The 17,594-nt window shown below is 54.4% G+C and overlaps 1 protein-coding gene across 8 annotated transcripts in view; it reads left to right on the top strand.

Annotated features, from left to right (window-relative positions):
• Positions 1-17,594, top strand: part of RBFOX3 (RNA binding fox-1 homolog 3) — a 293,920-nt gene that overhangs the window by 205,605 nt on the left and 70,721 nt on the right. For 4 of the 8 annotated variants that reach the window (XM_067547196.1, XM_067547195.1, XM_067547192.1 and 1 more), the window contains 2 exons: positions 2,321-2,363; positions 11,485-11,966. In XM_067547196.1, coding sequence (XP_067403297.1) covers positions 11,949-11,966 — 18 coding nt within the window. In that variant the 5' untranslated portion in view covers positions 2,321-2,363; positions 11,485-11,948. The remainder of the gene's footprint in view (positions 1-2,320; positions 2,364-11,484; positions 11,967-17,594) is intronic. The other 4 variants (XM_067547200.1, XM_067547198.1, XM_067547199.1 and 1 more) reach the window with 1 other exon arrangement.

The raw sequence follows: 17,594 nt of genomic DNA, 5'->3' as shown, positions 1-17,594 counted from the left end.
CTCAGGTGGCCATGCTGGCTCAGTGCCTATCCTCGAGTTTGTATGTGGACTGCCCTCAGGCTGAGCCAGTGCCCGCTGAGTTGCCTGCCCCTCCAGTGTTTCCTGAGCACGGTGGCCTCTGGTCTGTGGGAGTTCAGATTCACCCGGCTTCTTGCTCGGAAGACTTGTTTGGGAAATGAGATGTTACCCGTCACTGCACTTCCCACAGGAGAATGAGCAGCTTTCAATTATTCATCTTCAGACACACTCGTCTGAGTGCCCAGCAAATCTGTGCCCTGCTCTCGGGATGATGAACAGGCACTGGAGGTTTCCCGTCATTTTACCCTGTTCCTGTGGTCTCTGGCGCCCAGTTACGGGTCAAACGGGACCCAGCTGGGGGAGGTGAAGCAGGTGGGAGTTTGGAGGAGCAGAACCCAGGACTGGATCAGCAGGAGCTTTGAGATTTCAGAGACACAGCAGTTTGAGGGGCTCAGCAGCAACGTCCCCTGCTTAAAGCCTGTGTGGGAGGGGGACTTATCTCATGCCCTCCTGGGAATAACAGTTTCTGGCGAACACCCTTTGCCCACATGGCTTCCCTGTGCTGAGTTTGTCATGTACTGGCAGGGCAGGCTGGGGATGAGGAGGTGGTCTGAGCCTGGTAAATGTGTCTAGCCAGCTTAGAGCTATCCGGAGGGTTTTTATCCTAAGAGTGCTAATGGAAGTCAGCACCGGCCTAATGAGCTGTGTTCCTCCATGAATCTGATTCATTGAGGCAGGAATTACCATAATTGATTATCCTGCTGCGCAGCTGAGAGCCCTGTTTGCTAACAGAAGTGCCTGGGAATCACTTCCACTCCTCCAGAGCAGCAGAACTCAGGGCATGTGCACAATCGCAGCATCCGTGGGGGGCCAAAGTTCTTGAGTGGATGTGAATGGTTGTGCCTGTGTGAGCAGTGCAGTGTTTCAACCCTCGTCTCTGCACGTCGCCCTCTGTGCTCAACTCACAGGGGATGGGAACTAGCAAGTGAGCCTGGATCCTTTCTCAAGCTATGCCTTGTGCTCTGGAGTCACCACTTCAGTTCTCAGTGTTCATCAAGAGGGCAGCTGTCAGGCACGCACCTGAATCTCGTTCCTTTCTCCTCTGGCCTGCTCTTCCCTGCTCAGAGCTCCTCCCCTCTCTCTAGTGCGAAGCGTAGCATTGCTGACTCTTGTGATTAAATTGCAAGTCTTGCAGTGTTTGGTGTTCTTAAAGCTCCTGCTTCTGGAGTCAGGTGTCTATGTGAGAAGTGCAGCTTTTATTTCAAAAGGTATGTTTCTAGCCCATATTACTGCTGAGAAAAAGCTGGAAAATATGACTCCTAAGGGCTCAAAAGCCAGAGGGCAAAGAAAGACCCCACCTTTTTTATTTGTAAAAATCTCATGATTTTGGAGAGCCAGACTGAGGGCTTTTGGCAGAGCTGTGTTGGGACCAGCACAGGCCCATGGAATAGCAGGGGGTGTGGGTGGGTCATTGGCAGAGCTGTGTTGAGACCATCACAGGCCCATCAAACAGCAGGGGGTGTGGGTCAGGGCTGAGGGGCATTGGGAGCCAGCACAGGCTCATGGAATAGCAGGGGGCTGCGGGTCAGGGCTGAGGGGCGTTGGCAGAGTAGCAGAACGGACGCATTCTGTACTACATGCCCAGGATGGACCTGTAGCAGTAGGCTGTACACTCCTCCCCTCTTATTAGTCTTTTAACCTTTAAAGCAGCATCTGTACTGTACCAAACTAGTCTGGGGGAGAGAGGGGCTGCAGTAGGGACTGAATTGCACGTGCTGAGCTCTGGGAAGGCCCCGCATAGAACATGGTGGCTGAGGTGCATTGGTGGAGCTGAGCGGGGCCCCTAGCTCACAGAGGGGGCTGGAGACCAGGCCTGAAGTGCATTGCCAAATTGGAGATGTGCAGCACCAGCCTGCTCCACGTAGTCCTGTCAGCCCTTCACCACTGTGGGTGTGAAAATCCACCAAAACTAGATCTGGAAGATTCTGCTTCTGGGAGTGAAATAGAGAGCCCAGAAAGTGCCTGTAGGCATGGACTTCAGTCAGCCCCGGGAGCAGAGCTGAGCAGCCTGACTGCTACTTCCTTGGTGTTCCTTAGAGAGAACTAAAAAGTCTTGTTCACCCTGTATTTGAAACTTGGAGAGCAGCAAGCTTTTAACCAGGGCAGGTTTCCCGGAACGCCTAGGGAGATAATACTTTGTATTCAAAAATTTTGCCAGCCAATGAGCAAATGGCATTGACTGTAAGCAAGTTAGCAATAATGATCATTGATTTTAATTCTTCCTCTTTCTTTCTTTTCTTAGAGAGTCGTGTGAGCACCACAGGGGAAACTTGGCTGAATAAAAGGTACAAAGACCCTTTCCTTTTCTGAATAGACACTGAGAGAAGAATGTGTTTTGTGTGTCAGGCAGCTGCGGCGGGGGTTCCCCATTTACTCTTCAACATCTGTGTGACATGTGCCCAGGCCCTCTGATCACCAGGCCAGCTGTGTTGGGCTGATGCCAGCTGCTGATACCAGCTGCTGCCTCCACTGGCACAATCCAACCCATTGCTCCATGGGTTGCAAGTTAAGCAGCTGGATCACATGTGGACTGACACATGATTTGCCAGCTGGGGAAGGCAAGGTGGATGGCCTGCTCGGTCCCCTTCTCTCTGCCACTGCTGCTGTATGTAGACAAGTTGCAGGAGGCTGAGACTTCCTGGAATGGTGCATCCCAGTGCAGGGAGCTAACTAGGTGAAAAGGGTCTCTGGAGAGGAGGCTTAACATCCCTAGCCCATACCAGCTGTTGTGCCTGTGAGTTGCTTTGTGCATGCTGCCCTTGCTGACTCTTTGTGCTTGATACAGCTATAGGGAATGAGCTGTTCAGGGGTTTGTTGACAGTGCTGGTGAATAGGGGTTTCCTATATCTTCATGCAAGCTCAGCGCTGGGGCAACTTCCACTTTGCAGTGAGGCTCCTGCTTTGTTCAAATATAGAATTGTGGAACTACTGACTGAGGCCTGTAGCCTATCACTTAACTCAGCTCCTGTACTAGATGACTGGAGGATAGCTAATGTGACACCATTTCTTAAAAATGGCTGCACAGGAAATGCTGGCAATTTACAAGCCAGTTAGCCTAACTGTACCAGGCAGATTGGTTGAAACCATAGTAAAAAACAGAATTATCAGACACCACCTAGATGAACATGATTTGTTGGGGAAGAGTCAACATGGCTTTTGTACAGGGAAATCATAACTCACCAGTCTACTAACATTCTTTAAAGAGGTCAACAAGCAAGTGGACAAGGGTGATCCAATAGACAGTGTACTGTCAGAAATCCTTTGACAAGATCCCTCAATAAAAGGCTCTTAAGCAAATAAGCAGTCATGGGATAAGAGGAAAGGTCCTTTCATGGATCAGTAACTGGTTAAAAGACAGGAAACAAAGGGTAGGAATAAATGGTCAGTTTTCAGAATGTAGAGCTGTAAATAGTGGTGTCTGTACTGGGAGCAGTGCTGTTCAACATATTCATAAAGGATCTGGAAAATGGGTAAATAGTGAGGTGGCAAAGTGTGCAGGTAATACAAAATTACACAAGATAATTAAGTCCAAAGCAGATTGCAAAGAGTTACAAAGGGTCTCCCTAAACTGGGTGACAGGGCAACAAAATGGCAGATGAAATGCGATGCTGATAAATGCAAAGTAATGCACATTGGAAAACTTAATCCCATCTATATGTACAAAATGATAGGGTCTAAATTAACTGTCACGCTCAAGAAAGAGATCTTGGCACCATCATGGATAGTTCTCTGAGAACATCTACTCAATGTGAAGTGGCAATCAAAAAAGCTAACAGAATGTTAGGAACCATTAGGAGAGGGACAGATAAGACAGTAAATATCATAATGCCATTATATAAATCTATGATACGTCCACACCTTGAATACTGCATGCAGTTCTGGTCATCCCATCTCCAAGAAGATGTATTAGAAATGGAAAAGGTATAGAGAAGGGCAACAAAAATGGTTAAGGGTATGGAACAATTTCCATATGATGAGAGATTTAAAAAAATGGAGACTATTCAGCTTGGAAAAGAGAACTAAGGGGGGATATGATAGAGGTCTATAAAATCATGACTGGTGTGTAGAAAATGAATAAGGAAGTGTTATTTACCCTTTCCTATAACACAAGAACCAGAGCTCACCTGATTAAATGACTAGGCAGCAGGTTTAAAACAAACAAAAGGAAGTATTTCTTCACACAATGCACAGTCACCCTGTGGAACTCATTGCCAAGGGATTTTGTGATGACCAGAAGTATAACTGGGTTCAAAAAAGAATTAGGTTCCTGGAGGATTGGTCCATCAATGGTTATTAGCCAAGATGGTCAGGGACACAACCCCATGATCTGGCCTTGGCCACTGTCACTATACTGGGCTAGAGGGACCATTGGCCTGACCCAGCGTGGCCATTCCTGTATTATGTTTACGGTCAGTTTTCTATCTGGGGTGCATGAGGCGCGAGGAGTGTGACTTGGCTAATGGGGACACAGTGCCTCAGACAGAATCCCAGCCCTGAATTTTCCAGCTTCCCAGTCCTTTGCCATAGATCTCTTTCGTTGGTTGACCCACCCACGTAAGGGGTGTGGCTGCCCCATCCCTACCAGCCAGCAGAGGTATGCTACCTTCTAGCTGTTGTACCAGAGACTGTCCCTGGCCCAGGTGGCCCAGTTCTGAGGAATTCAGCTCACAGGGCTCCGCAGAGGATCTCCCCATGAGGGAATCCCATTGCACAGAACAATGACTGGCTTCTAACCAGGGTGCAAAGGCGCCTTGGCAGCTCAGCAAAGAGGGAGAGACAGGGATGCGATTGGGCACCGACGGACCAACGGCATGCACCCACCTGGCAGTGCATTGTGGGTAATATCAGTAAGGCTTAGCAAGAGTACAGAACATCCCCAGCCAGACCAGCCACTGGTACAGAACTTTCCCATCAGAAATGAGAGCCTGCTCTGTGTGCTGAGGGGCCACTAGCGCTCCCCACTAGCACCCGGACCCCATTGTTCTAGACGTTGTACGCTCGTGTCAAGCCAAGCCAGGCTAGCCCTGCCACAGAGAGCTCGCGGGCGAGGAGCAGACAGAGGGTGGGGGGAATGAGGGAACAGGAAGGGCGGAAAGGTTTCCATGCACTGGCAGTCTCAGTGGGCTCAGACAGCCACCAGCCGCACCAGAGGCACCCAGCAGTCATGTAGGGATCACGACAGAGCTAGGTTTTAAGGAGGAGTTGAGGAGTTTCCCCAGGCATCAGAGCAGCATGGAGAAAGCTTGGAGATGCTGATGGGGGAAGTAGACAAAGGGGTGACCCATGCTGCAGTGACTGACAGAGCAGAGGCCAGGGCTGACTTTGTCAGAGAAGGGTGGGAATACATGGCACAGAGCCATCAAGGTGAGGAGAAGGAGGAGCCAATGGAGGGGTGCAAAGGTGGGGTGACAGGCTCGGAGAGGAGCCTAGTGGCAGCATTGTAAATGGACTGGATGGGGCCACCAGGCCAGAGAGGATGGAATGACAGAAATCCAGGATCGTTGCCTGGGGATGAGCTTTGCCAGGCTGTGCAGGCCCAAAAGGCCAGAGCTCCAAGTTGTTACAGCTTCACCCTGGCTCTGCGGCTCTGGGGTGAAGGCTGGGTCCAGGTCACGAGCTGAGGGGACAAGGAGGGGCATGCTGTTGTCTGTAGCAGTAGGCGAAGGAGAGGGTTGGGGAGAAAGATGATGAATTGTTCGTCTTTGGCCTTGTGGAGCTCAGGTCAGTGTTTGGCCAGCTGTTGGAAAGCCGTGCAGGATGCGGTTGAAGGAGGGCTAGTTCGGCAGCAGCGAGTTAACCATGCAGCTGGTAATGGAAGCTGTGCTCGTGGAGAAGGGTGTTGGAGAGAGAAGGGCGAGGGGCTGAGCCCTGGGGAAGCTCCCCGAGAGGGCCACGCAAGCGGTGCCTGCTGACCACGAATCTGGACCCTAACCGCCAAGGCAGGAGGAGAGGATGGAGCCACAGAAGCCAGGGCAGGGCAGGGCAGGGCGAGAAATGATCAATGTGCCCAAAGCTGGGAAGAGCTCAGGGAGGGGAGGACAGAGGGGCTGGTCAGTGAGAGCAGGCCCAGAGCAGGGAGAGATGCTGCCACACGTTCTTAGTCTGAAGGTGAAGAGACAGGGCCCAGCTGGAGTGGCCGGATGTTTTGGGGAGGTGACCCTGAGGCCTGGGAGCTTGGATCATTACAACCAGTGGCTGCCTCTCCAGCTGCCGTTACTGAGCATGCTCACAACTAGGCTTAGCCTAACCCGCCATCGTGCAATGTGCCTGCTAGAGACAGCTGAGGAGTCGGCTCTGTGTGTGGACACACTGCTCCGGGCGGGTCAGAGTGCGAAGGGTGGCTGTGGGGTGGTAGGTCTGTTTGGCTGCCAGAGCTGGAGTGACTCTGGTTACGTGACATGAGGTTAGTGTTTGAGCCGGCAGCTGGCGTGTGTGTGTCTGGGTCCCACCCGGTATAAATTAGTGGGGGAGCAGGCTTGTCGGTGTGTGCCCACGTCAGACAGTGTCATTTGTCGCTGTGCGCTGGGGCTGGGACTCACCACACAGCTCGGAGCAGGCAGCAATCACTGTCCCCTGCCCGCGGGCTGACAGCTCTGTCCCAGGCATGTGCCTGAAGAAACAAGTGAGGGAAAGAGAGCAGACCCTGGCCCTGCTCACTGGCATGATTTCTAGTAAAGCAGGGCTTAGTAGTGCTGACAGGCAGGGTCAAGGCCCTAGCTCATTAACATCTGGACTGGCTGCCACAAAGAGGGCAAGTGCCGTCTATGCTCCCCAAACAGGCAGAGCACTCACACCTGTCGGAGGCGAGAGGCGCTCGGGCCCTTCAGCCCTCTCAGGCCTGTGCCTCCCTCACAGCCTTCTTTGTGCTGACACGCGGCAGTGGCACTTGGGTGATGTAGATGCCTGCCCCGTAGGAGGTGTGTTCTCACCCCAGATGGTGTCACATGCATCAGAGGAGACCAGCGTTTGGCATCCTGACCTGGGGCAGTCACCTGGCTCCCACTCCCGTTTCCAGCCCCCTAAGCAATCAGTCCCCAGTCTGCCCTGCAGGGACAGTTCCTAAACCTGCGCAGACCCGATGTGATGACTGAGCTCTAGCACAGCCAGTCAGGACTGGACATTTTGCAGAAGTTCATTTCTAAAAGGCCTCGTAGTCTGATGGATACACACCTGCCTTGTGCGTGATTGTCCCGCCTTCTCCCGTTTCCTATGCGGGGTGGATTCTTAGCCAAACTTACCTGTGTCTCTAAGTAACACTAATCCCCTACATTGGCATAAAGGGCACTGTGTCAAAGGATCCTGAACAGTGCAAACAATATTCTCAGCAATCACTCTCCTCATCCCTCAAATCTCACCATCTCTGGAGAGGAATGGAGCAGCTATTTCTGCAGCAACAAATGCAGCAGAGGGAATTGAGGGAGGGCAGGGTCTTTGCTTGGAACATTAGGGTCCATGACTTGAGCAAAAATTCCCATGAGATTTTTGGGTCCAGATTTTTAGAGTCCTTCTTTAGCACAAAAAAGGCTTTTAAAAAAAAGTTGTGCATGCAAATCAAGTGTTTAAATGCCTACCCGGACATTTGCATATGCCTATGCCCAATTCCTGTCTGTCTGTACAGGCTTCTTTGCAGCCCCGTCACTGGTGTAGCTGAGTGCCCACTCTCTCTTTGCACAGGCATCATGTGATGGCTTGTACAAAGTGAGGCATGCACCAGTGGGTCTCCTTTGTAAAATAGGTAGCACCAGCCTGCTCTGTCTCAACCAGCGATACCATCTTTTGCAGCTCAGTGTCCCTCTGGGGCTGTTCTCAGATGCAGATCCAGGACTGGCTGACACGTGAAGAGCATCACCTCTTAAATGACCAAACCTCATCCTGTAGCACTGATGTTTCTTGGAGGTTTGCATCCAAGTGCAGGTCTAGCCCATATCTGCTGCGATGTGATAGGTTCCCAGCACAAAGCATCTGGCCTGTTTCTTCCTGTATTGAGGTCAGGATGCTGGGTTGGGGAGATTGTCGTCATTTCCAGGGCCTGGTAATGCCCTGCCTCTAACAGAGGGCCACAAGGCACCAAGCGAGTTGGGAACAGCGAGATAAACACAGTCAAACAGGAACGAGTGGTGGTTTTGTAATCCATGTCTTACAGTGATCTGTGTTTATCCATCACCTTTTAGCCAGAGGGTCCCAAAGTGATGTAGAGTCCTACCCAGGGATCCCTTCTGCTCTGAGAGGCAGCCAGTTCTGGGGGTTGGCAGCTGCCCATGGCTCACAACAGGCCAGGAGGAAGGGGAAGTATAGGCAGGCAAAATCTTGGTAGTAATGCTGGCCGTGGAATAGCTTGGAGAAGAGGAGATTCCCCAGGCTCCACGATAAAACACACAGTCAAACCGTGCCTGGCCTGGGGAGCTCCCTACCCTCGGTGAAGGGTTGACACATGTCCTGGCTCACCCTTGCCAGATAAACTATATCTGTCATAGCCGCTTCTCTCCAGCAGGACAGCACCCAATCTCCCTCTCCGCCACAGGCTCTCCCCTTCCTCGACTGGGGAGTCTTGTTAAGGGGCTAAAGGCTCTAGTTCTGGCCTGTCCTGCGGCCCCTCTCACTGTGGATCTGGGCTTCTCACAGACACTGAGGGCTCTATCCCTGTGTCCCGGGGCAGGAAGGGTTACTGGCCCCATCTTAGAGATGGGGGGTGACTTACCCAGGGGCCCATGGTGAGGCTGTGGCAGAGTTGGACCTTGAACCCTGTTTCCCCTTGACCTACCCCAGGTCCTTCACCACCAGACCCTCCTCCACGCCCTCTTGGGGGGGGGGGCGTGTGTGCGCGCGCGTGCAGCAACAGCAGCAGTTGGGTCGCGCTCCCCAGGGTGAGGATGGGGCTCTGTTTGCAAGGCTCTGGGATGAAGGGTGGGAGGCTTTGGACACCAAGGCAGGACTGAGTGAAAGCCTCTTCCCCTGTGCCGTGGTGGCTCTCTTCCTTGGTCTGCCTCTCCTGGCGCTGAATTATGAAGCGAGTTGGTTTCTGTTCGTGCTGTGCTGTGCTGGAGGAGAGATGCTCACACCAGCTCCACTTTGAATGTGATTATGTGCTGGGGATGGCACCGCCAGCTGGGCCCCAGGGAACTATCCTCCGGCCCTCGCATGCCTTCGCCTTCCTTTGCTCTTAGTTAGTCCTTGCTCCTGGTGTGGCTCAGTGGTCCGCTTTCTCCATGGCCCAGCTGTTCCCCTGGAAGGCGGGAGATTTAGTGTCTGACAGAGGTGCTGCTCTGCCTGCAGAGCTGCTGCACCCTGAGCCTCGGTTCGAGACTGCTCGAGTGCCTGCTCTGTGCAGGGAGAGTTTCTGTGATCCAGAGGATTCTGCTCCTTCCGCTTCTCCTGTGTGGGACAGATGTTTGCAAGGAACTGCAGGTGTGATCCAGAACCGGGATTCGTCCCCACGGCCGCCCTCCTCCTGAGAGACAGGGAACTTGCCAGGGAAGCAACAGGGCTCAGGCAGGCAGGTGGGAACTCCCCGGAGCTTCTCAATGGAGCAGCAAGGCGTTCCTGGGGTTACAGGCCCCATCTCTGGTTCGGAGGGGGAGTTGCAGGGGTGGGGGGAGGGCAGAGCAGCAGATGGGCTGATGATTTTATTGTAATAGCCCCTTGGCAGCCGAGCTAAATGTAGTGATTCTGCCCCTCCCTGGCCTGTCCCAGGAGGGCCCCGTGCGAAAGGAAGCGCTAACACACAGCAGACCTTATCAGGACCCCAGTGCAGCTGGGGGCGCCCAGCTGTCCTGTCCCTCCACGGCCCATCCTGAAGGAGAACTGATGGGCTTCCCTGATTCATTTGTTTGCAATCCTGAGCCATCCCAGCCCTTTGCCACTGCACTGCACACAGCCTCACCAGTCACTGCTGCACTCTAACCATTGCCCGGTGCTGTGAGCAGGAGTCACTGGGACAGCCCGCATGGAGCTGCTGTGAGATCAGAAGTGGGCTCTGACTCCCCCTGCTAGTCAGACGTGGGCCATGCCTCCTGGGGTAAGGCACACATTGGACTCCATAGTCTCCTCCTTGATTGAAGCCTTTCCCTATCTACTCAGCCTGACCCAGAGGGAAGGGAGCAGGGACACGCACCCGAGCATTTAGACAGAGACCCGCAGGGCTTCAAGAGTCTCCCAAGAGCGTTGGCATGGCTCCTGGGCCAGGCAGGTGTGCACGGGATCAGCCAGTGGAGGCTGAAGGGGTGCAGGGTTTGCTGGAATGTGCTGCCTTGTGACGCGTGCAGTGACCGAGTCCCAGCGGTGGAGCTGGCCGGGCTGCCTGTAGCACGCGCCCGGGGCAGGTGAATGCTTTGCCTGGGTTCCCAGCTCTGCCTCTGTGTGGCCTTGGGCAGCCCTTTGAGCTCAGCGCCTCGGCTCACCCCGCTGGAAAGTGGCGCTGCTGATGGTAGCGCTGTGAGTACAGAGTAAAGCATTGCGCAAGGCTGCCCCTTCTCTTCCTTAGTCCCGCTTATCGCAGGTGCCCCCAACCTCCATGGTCCAGCTCTGCCAAGGCTGCCGCTGCTTTGACCTCCTTTCTCCCAGCCCAGGCCTGTCTGGGCTCTTTGGGTTGTAAGCGCCTCGGGAAAGGCCTGGCTCGCTGGGTGGCTGTGCAGCGCCCAGTGCAGCAGGGCCTTCGGGCACTACCGTAATGCAGACCGTGGTAACAAGAAGAACTTTCCTCCAGAAGCTGCCTCTGAGGAAGGGGGTTGTGCGGAAGTGACCGAGTCCAGAGCCATGAGAATGAGTGAAGGGGTTCCTGAAGGACCTCTCCCCTGGGCCTGGGGGTGCGGGCAGTGTGCTCACCCCATGGCCAGGGCCCTGTCCTATAAACAGGAATGCCACCAGGCCAGCCCCATCCCAGCTGAGCCCCACGAGGAACTGGGCTTACCCCAGTGTGTCAGCGCTGGTGTCAGCCATGGATGCTGGCTGCACCTGACCGGGCCTCCAGCACCAGGAACAGCAGAGGAAAAGGAAAGGAAAAATCCCTCCCACAGGGAGCAGGCGCAGTAAGAGCGGCTGGCACCTCGCAGGTTAATTGTGAGAGCAGTCGATTCCCTTATTGACAGGGTAGCTTGAAAAATGCTGAGGCAGGACATCCGTTCCACAGAGTGTCAGAGCGGGAGCCTACGCTCCCAGCTGCCTCCCATGCACGCTCGCTCGCTCTCCCTGCCACACGGCCCCCTCCCTTCCCCGGCAGCCCATCCAGCCCACTACAACAAACCTGTCAACTTGCCCCCGGTCCTTTAGCTGGGATCCTCGTCTCTGATTGGACTCGCGCTCCAAGCCCGAGTCCAGCAGCCCCTCCACTTCCAGCCAGCTGTACTCTACCTCTGCAGGAGGAACAGGTCCAGCCTCTCTCGCTTTTTATCTCTTCCTTTTTCTCCTAAGGACGCCAAAGAGGATTTATTTTTGGTCCCTCCCTCCCATTTTTAATATCGCGTCAGCTCCCCTGGCCCCCACCGTTCCTGGCTCCACGACCTGGGCTTGGGAGCTGGGGGCTCTCTCCTTCCCCCTGCCCAAGTTGGAATCCTCTCTCCGACCCGCGCGATGGACACTGATGGCCAGCTCTGAAGTGCATGGCGGCCTGTGGCGAGTGACCAATCTGTGCCGGCGAGGGACCTGCGCCGAGAGGGCACTGCTGCCAAACCACCCACCGGCACAAAGCCCAGCAAAATAGAACTGAACAGAGAAATCCTGGGAGAGTCTGCGAGGGAGCGCAGTGCGGGGCACCTCAGCCAGCTGCACGGGGAGCATAAGGGGAACCCCACACCCTCCCATTGCTGCTAGGCCAGCTCGCCCGATTGCTCCTCTCTCTGGTGCTGTGAGAGCTCCCGCACATCCCCGCTGCCGACATGATGATGTATTTCTGGGTAGGTACCAAATGTAGGCTTTTCCCCTTTCTTTACTGGGAGCTTGGGGTTGGTTTGTTTCACACCGTTCTGGAGCTCTGCTGCCTGCCAAGGGGCTCTTTCCTCCCGCAGCAGGGATCTCTGCTTCCTGGCTTCCATACAGCCAGGGGAGATCAGGTGTCTGCCTGCTGGAGACAGGCCTCCAGAGTCAAGGAGATGGGAGCTGTCTTTCCCCCTCCCAGAAAGGGCAACTCAAGCCTGGGAGTTAGGCAGGGCTTCCTGGTTTGAATTCGAATAGCGAAAGGCATGAAGACCCCTCCCCACTCGCTGCGAGCACAGCTGTCTGGACAAATCCTGACCCAAAGTTCTGCCTCTTCCTGCATGTGCCCCCTCAGAGCCCCCGCTCACTGGGCACTTTCTAGAGCACTGCCCTGGGGGCTCTGCCTCTACGGAGCTCGCTGTGCAGGTCACCAGGTAACAGGCCAGGTTAGCAGGAGGTGCTGCTCAGAAGCACATTCCTGCCATGGGGATGTCTTTCTGCACCTGAGCCATCCAATCGCCCCTCACAGCACTCACTGGAACAGGAGTTGGAGGACAATTAGCAGCAGCAGGAGCAACTCTGGCTGCTCAGAAGTTGCCAGAAAAGAGCTGGGCTTTGTTGTTTGGTTTGCTCTGTGACGTAGGTGAAATGCCCGGAGGTGCAATCCTAGAGACCGTGATCCCAGGTGCGAGTGTCCTGGAGAAAGTGGCAACTGCTGCTGCTTGAATCTCTTGCTCCTTTGGCCTACAGCTGGGAAATTTCTCTCCCGTTAGTTTCTCTGTACCACCACGTCTGAGTTTCCCACACTTCTTTCAAACACTTCTTGACTGGCAGCAAGTCCTGCTGAAAATCAGAAAAGAGGCTTCCCGGTTACGAACTAGTGATATTCAGGGAGCGGTCCAGCAAACAGCTGGACTGTGGATGAGGACTGGGCTTGTTCTCAGGGCCTTGGACAAGAAACTTAAATGTAGCTTGCTCAATAGAGCAAAAAAGGGGGCACGTTCCCAGAACATCACGCTGGACACTGGGAGCGTGTGTTGGAAGGGCAGCTGAACTGACATGGAAGCGCCTTCACAGGGGAGCTTCTGAGACCAAACCTCCAGAGGTGAAAGCTGGGGGGGGGTTGGCCAGGTTCAGCAGAGAAGGAATTACCAAGATGAAGAAGCAAAGGGTTTGAGGCAAAAGCAGCAGACAGCGTTCTTGTGGGCTGGGAGTCTCCTTCTCCCTGAGTGCCATGCACTTACCTGGGGCTGGGGCCTCTGGAAGTTTACTGGGTGCCAGGTGGTTTTTTACACTGGCTTCTCCCTCTTTCGGTCTGCCTCTCAGATTTCCATGAGAAAGGGCTGTCAGGGAGCTGAGGGCAGGGGGTTCTTGGCTCCCTGGGCCTTAGCCTCCTGCTATTTCACGTGGTATATGGCTATGGTTAGTGCTATTTCCCACCCCCATACCCCACATTACACATCCCGGCCCGAGGTCTCTCCAAGGGGCGTTTAGTTCTCTGAGTGCCTAGCATGGCCAGGGTCCCATTTCATTGCTGAGTGGTGGTGCCATTGCTCCACCATGTGGCACCATGCTCCAGGTGCTCTCACCTTCGTGCCCATCCTGATCTCTCTGGGATGCAGCAAGCCATAGCACCTTTTCTCCAGGATGATTCAAGCCATTGTAAGTAGCACGGGGCAAATTCTTTTAAGGGTGTGTCTGCCCTGCGAGCTGAGGGGGAGTCCCAGCTCAAGGAGCCACTTGTGGTAGCTCGCAGAAAACAGCCTGTCAGTGTAGTAGCAGGACAGCTAGACACCCTGACATCTAGGCTCTTGGACAGCTCTGTACTCAGGGCAGCTCCTCTCCCGCAGCGCGCGCTGCCATAGCTGCATGCTGGTCTTAGCACACTAGCTCCAGCAGGGCTAGCACAGCTGTCACCCCTCCGCTCAGAGGGTCGGCGTGCCCATAGTGGTCTAAGACATGCCATGCAGACTCTAGTGGTGTTGGGCTCAGGTGCTACTTAGGGAGTGAGTGGAGGGAAAATGCAAAGAAATGATTTAAAGAACATAACAGAGGAGACAAAAACAACTGCAGAGAGAGACTGTAACACATGGCACAGCCAGGGGGAGATGGGACAATCTATACAAATGGTCTCCTTGACTGCAGCAGGGCAGCACTTGTGCAACTGAGCAGAACCTGCTCCAGATAATGCTGCTCAAGAAGCCCTCTCCTAGCAGTCTCAGCAACTTTCGCTCTGCCTCGGAGTCTGTTGACACGGGAAAGCATCTGGAGAAGGTTATGGCAATGGTAATGCTGGGGCCATCTGGAATCCTCAGAAGTCCTCGTCTCTGTCCGTTGGGTCTGGTGCAGTGATTGCTGCTCCTGTTGGCTGATGTTCTGCTGCTAATACTGGGCCATGGTCTGGGCTCCTGTCTGGGGCAGATGCAGTCCTGGGGTGACAATTCCATTTGTTCCTCTGGGGGGAGCAGAAGGGAAGGTTTGAAGCAATTGCTCATCTGCTCAGTTCTGTTTTGCCAAATGTATGTGAGGCCACTGGGGAAATTGCCCAGTGTTGTGAGCCATCTGTGAAAGGTACCCAGCTCTGTGTATCAGCAGCCCTGTATGGAGAGGCATCTTTGGGGTTTTGTGCCAAGCCGCAGGCGGTCCCTGGCTGAGCTCAAGCTGTTTGACCCCAGGCTGGAGAACAGGGAGGTGATGCTAGTGGGCTGGGGGAGGATTTGACGGGGTGGTTCCCACCCTGTTTACCCCACCTTTGTCTAAACAGTTTGCAGTTGGGGGTGCCTCTGGAATCCTGGCAATGCCAGACATCACAAGTGGCATCAGTGGCCAGGAATGCCATTTTCACCTGATCCTAGCTAGGTCTTTGTGCCCCCTTCTTTTGGATCTGGTCTCACCACATAATCCAGACTGGCTGAATGCAGTCCTCATGATCTCCTCCAGGGCATGGCTGGAGAACCAGCATCCAGGGTGATTGTCTTAGATCTTCCAGCTGCCCTCAATGCTGGTGGTGAGAGTTGTGAAGGTGGGGCCATTGCAGGAGTAGATGGAGTTGCTCATGAGTGGCACCATTCCTTTCTTTCTAAGAGAGCTCAGAGCACAGGGCCACTACTCATTGGCCCCAGAGAATCTTACACAGTGCCGTGGGCTCCAGCCCAAAGTGTGGATGGGGTCTCTAAAAGTGGGTTAATTAAGTGTGTCTTCATATGTGGAGGAAACCCAGCTCACTGCATGTCTCCATCTCTCCTGATCTGGTTGGGGCAGTGGTGTGGGGCTGAGGGTTAGCTGGCTTCAATCCAGACAAGACTGAGGTGATGCAGGGAAGGTTCTCTCAGCGGCCTGAAGGCAGGAGAATGTCTACCTGCCATTGGTTGTATGGGACACAGCCCAAGGCCTGCTGGGTCTCCACTGCTCCTGGATGCTGAGGCAGCAGCAATGGCCAAGGCATGTTTTATCACATGCACTCAGTGAAGAGATTACAGCCTTTTCTCTCAGCTTCAGAGCTTCACCAAAGCCCCCAGACCTTTACATGCAGAGGTGGCATTACGATAATGCTGTGCACTGGCCTTCAGATCATCCTAGAATGGTGCGCAGTGTGACAGATCACGTCTCCAGCCGGGTTTGCCAACGGGTCTCCTCTCTGCCCCATCAGCAGCACTGGCTCCCAGTCTGTGTCCAGGGGAGGTTGGAGGGGTTGGTTCAAGTAACAGCAGCAGTAAACCGCAGCGGCACAGGGGCTGATGGAGTACATGCCAGGCTCAAGGGGCAGGCAGGGCCAGCCATGGCGTCGCTGCGGTTGTTACTAGAGGTAGCTTTGATCTCGTGCTACTGTATGGCCGTGCGTGCTGCAGTCACCCCTCCTGATTACAGCAAAGACATGCCCTTAGCAAGTGCCTCTCTCCTTGGGTGTCTGTCCTACGGGAGCCCGCTGAGCTGGCAGCACTGGTGTAAGTGAGCAGGGGTTCCCAGGGAGGGTCCCCTGGCCTGGTCTGTTTTGGGGAGTGACTCTGATAAAAGGGGTGGAAGGATTGTGTCGACAGCTGTGGCCCTGTGCCCAGACATATGCCAGTAGAGTGTGTTTTTATATGTCTGAAAGTAAATCAATAAAACCACAAAATGCCCTTTGCTGGTAGCCAAGGTGCTGAGCAAGGCTGTGCTGGGGTGTAAACGGAGTAACCCATTAGTGTAACAGTGCCATGGACATGAGGTCTTGACACTAACTCTGACCTGTGGTTGTGCCTCTCTCCCCCGGCAAAATACAGCAGCTAAACCTGCCCATTTCCATAGGGCAGGCCAACTCGGGGGCTCTCCCCAGTGCCTTGCTCTAGCACTCTGAAAGCTGCCCGCGGCTCTGGGGCTCATGGGTGATGCCTAGTTCCACTCTGCATTGGCACGCAGGGTGCGCCGCTGACAAACATTTGTGGAGTTTTCCAGCAACTTTTGTGCTTTCAAAGCCCTAGAAAGAAATGAAACCCATGCCCACCTTAGCACAGACCCTCAGTGGGGCAGGCCAACGTGGGCTCACTCCCATTGGAAACACAGCCTGTAGATAGGGGATTCCACACTCCCAGCCTGCGGCAGGCTCCCAGAGTCACCGAGGGACTAGAGCAGGATGAAGGGAAGAGGTGGAGGAAAGGCATGCAGGGGGGAGAGGGCTAATGTGAAGTTAGGGTTTCTCAGGGAAGCAGATTTTTTATCTGAAGCTGCTTCGTCATCTGGAGTCTTTGTGCAGTCCCTTTCCTGGGCTGGGCAGGAGCGTGGCAGGACCCAGGAGCCCCTTCCTGTCGGGAGATAAATTCTGTGCAGGATGCAGGGGTTCCCAGCAGTCAGCTTCTGTCTCAGCTGGTGCTGGGGGCCCAATGCCTGACACTGGGACAAGGCCCAGGAGGTTCCTGAGTGGGGCTGTCAGAGGAGGGGCATGTGCATTTGGAGAAGGGGTTTCTGAAGTGGAAGCTCTGGGCTAGCTGTGGGGAGGGGCCTTGATTTGGGATGAGATCTGGTGCATCCAGGGCAGGGCTGCAGTGGGCATAGGCCCCAGGCAGAGTTTCAGAGCCCGGTGTGCAGCTCCAGGGCTGTGGTTCTCCTAGCCCCCAGTTCTTCCTCCCTGCTCCAGGATCGCTCTCCTCCCAGTGACACCTAGCACAGAGGGGCTGGGGAGACATGGGCTCATGCGAAGGAGGAATGATTTGCCCAGCCCAGTGCAGAAGGAGGGCCCAGCAAGGGCTCGGCTCCCAAGGGCAATGAGGTAACGGCCTGAGTGTCGTTCCCCACCTTGGGCACGGCAGGAGTTTCTCGGGCTCCGCTGTGGGGGACGCGTAGGGGTTGGGTTTCCTCATGCGGCTGGCGTTGTGGTCACAGTTGGCAGCGCTGCAGGGAAATTCTGCAGAGGCAGCTACCAGCAGGCGGCTCAGTAATTGACACCACAACAGGCTGTGATGCCAAAGCGAAATGTCTTCAAATTAGCAGTAATTGCAGGAGAAATAAAGAGTGGGGGGGGCGAGTGGAAGGAAGGTTTCTATAAATATTATGATTTTTAAAGTTTGCCCTGGAGTCCTAGAAGCTCTTTAAAAGCTAATATCCTGGCTGTGCATTTAAAAAGCCTTATAATGAGG

This window comes from Emydura macquarii, unplaced genomic scaffold (assembly GCF_026122565.2).
Source record: "Emydura macquarii macquarii isolate MOO-44397 ecotype Brisbane River unplaced genomic scaffold, CSIRO-AGI_Emac_v2 contig_1230, whole genome shotgun sequence".
In the NCBI taxonomy this organism is placed as follows: Eukaryota; Metazoa; Chordata; order Testudines; family Chelidae; genus Emydura; species Emydura macquarii.
This window is presented reverse-complemented; position numbering and strand designations above follow the sequence as displayed.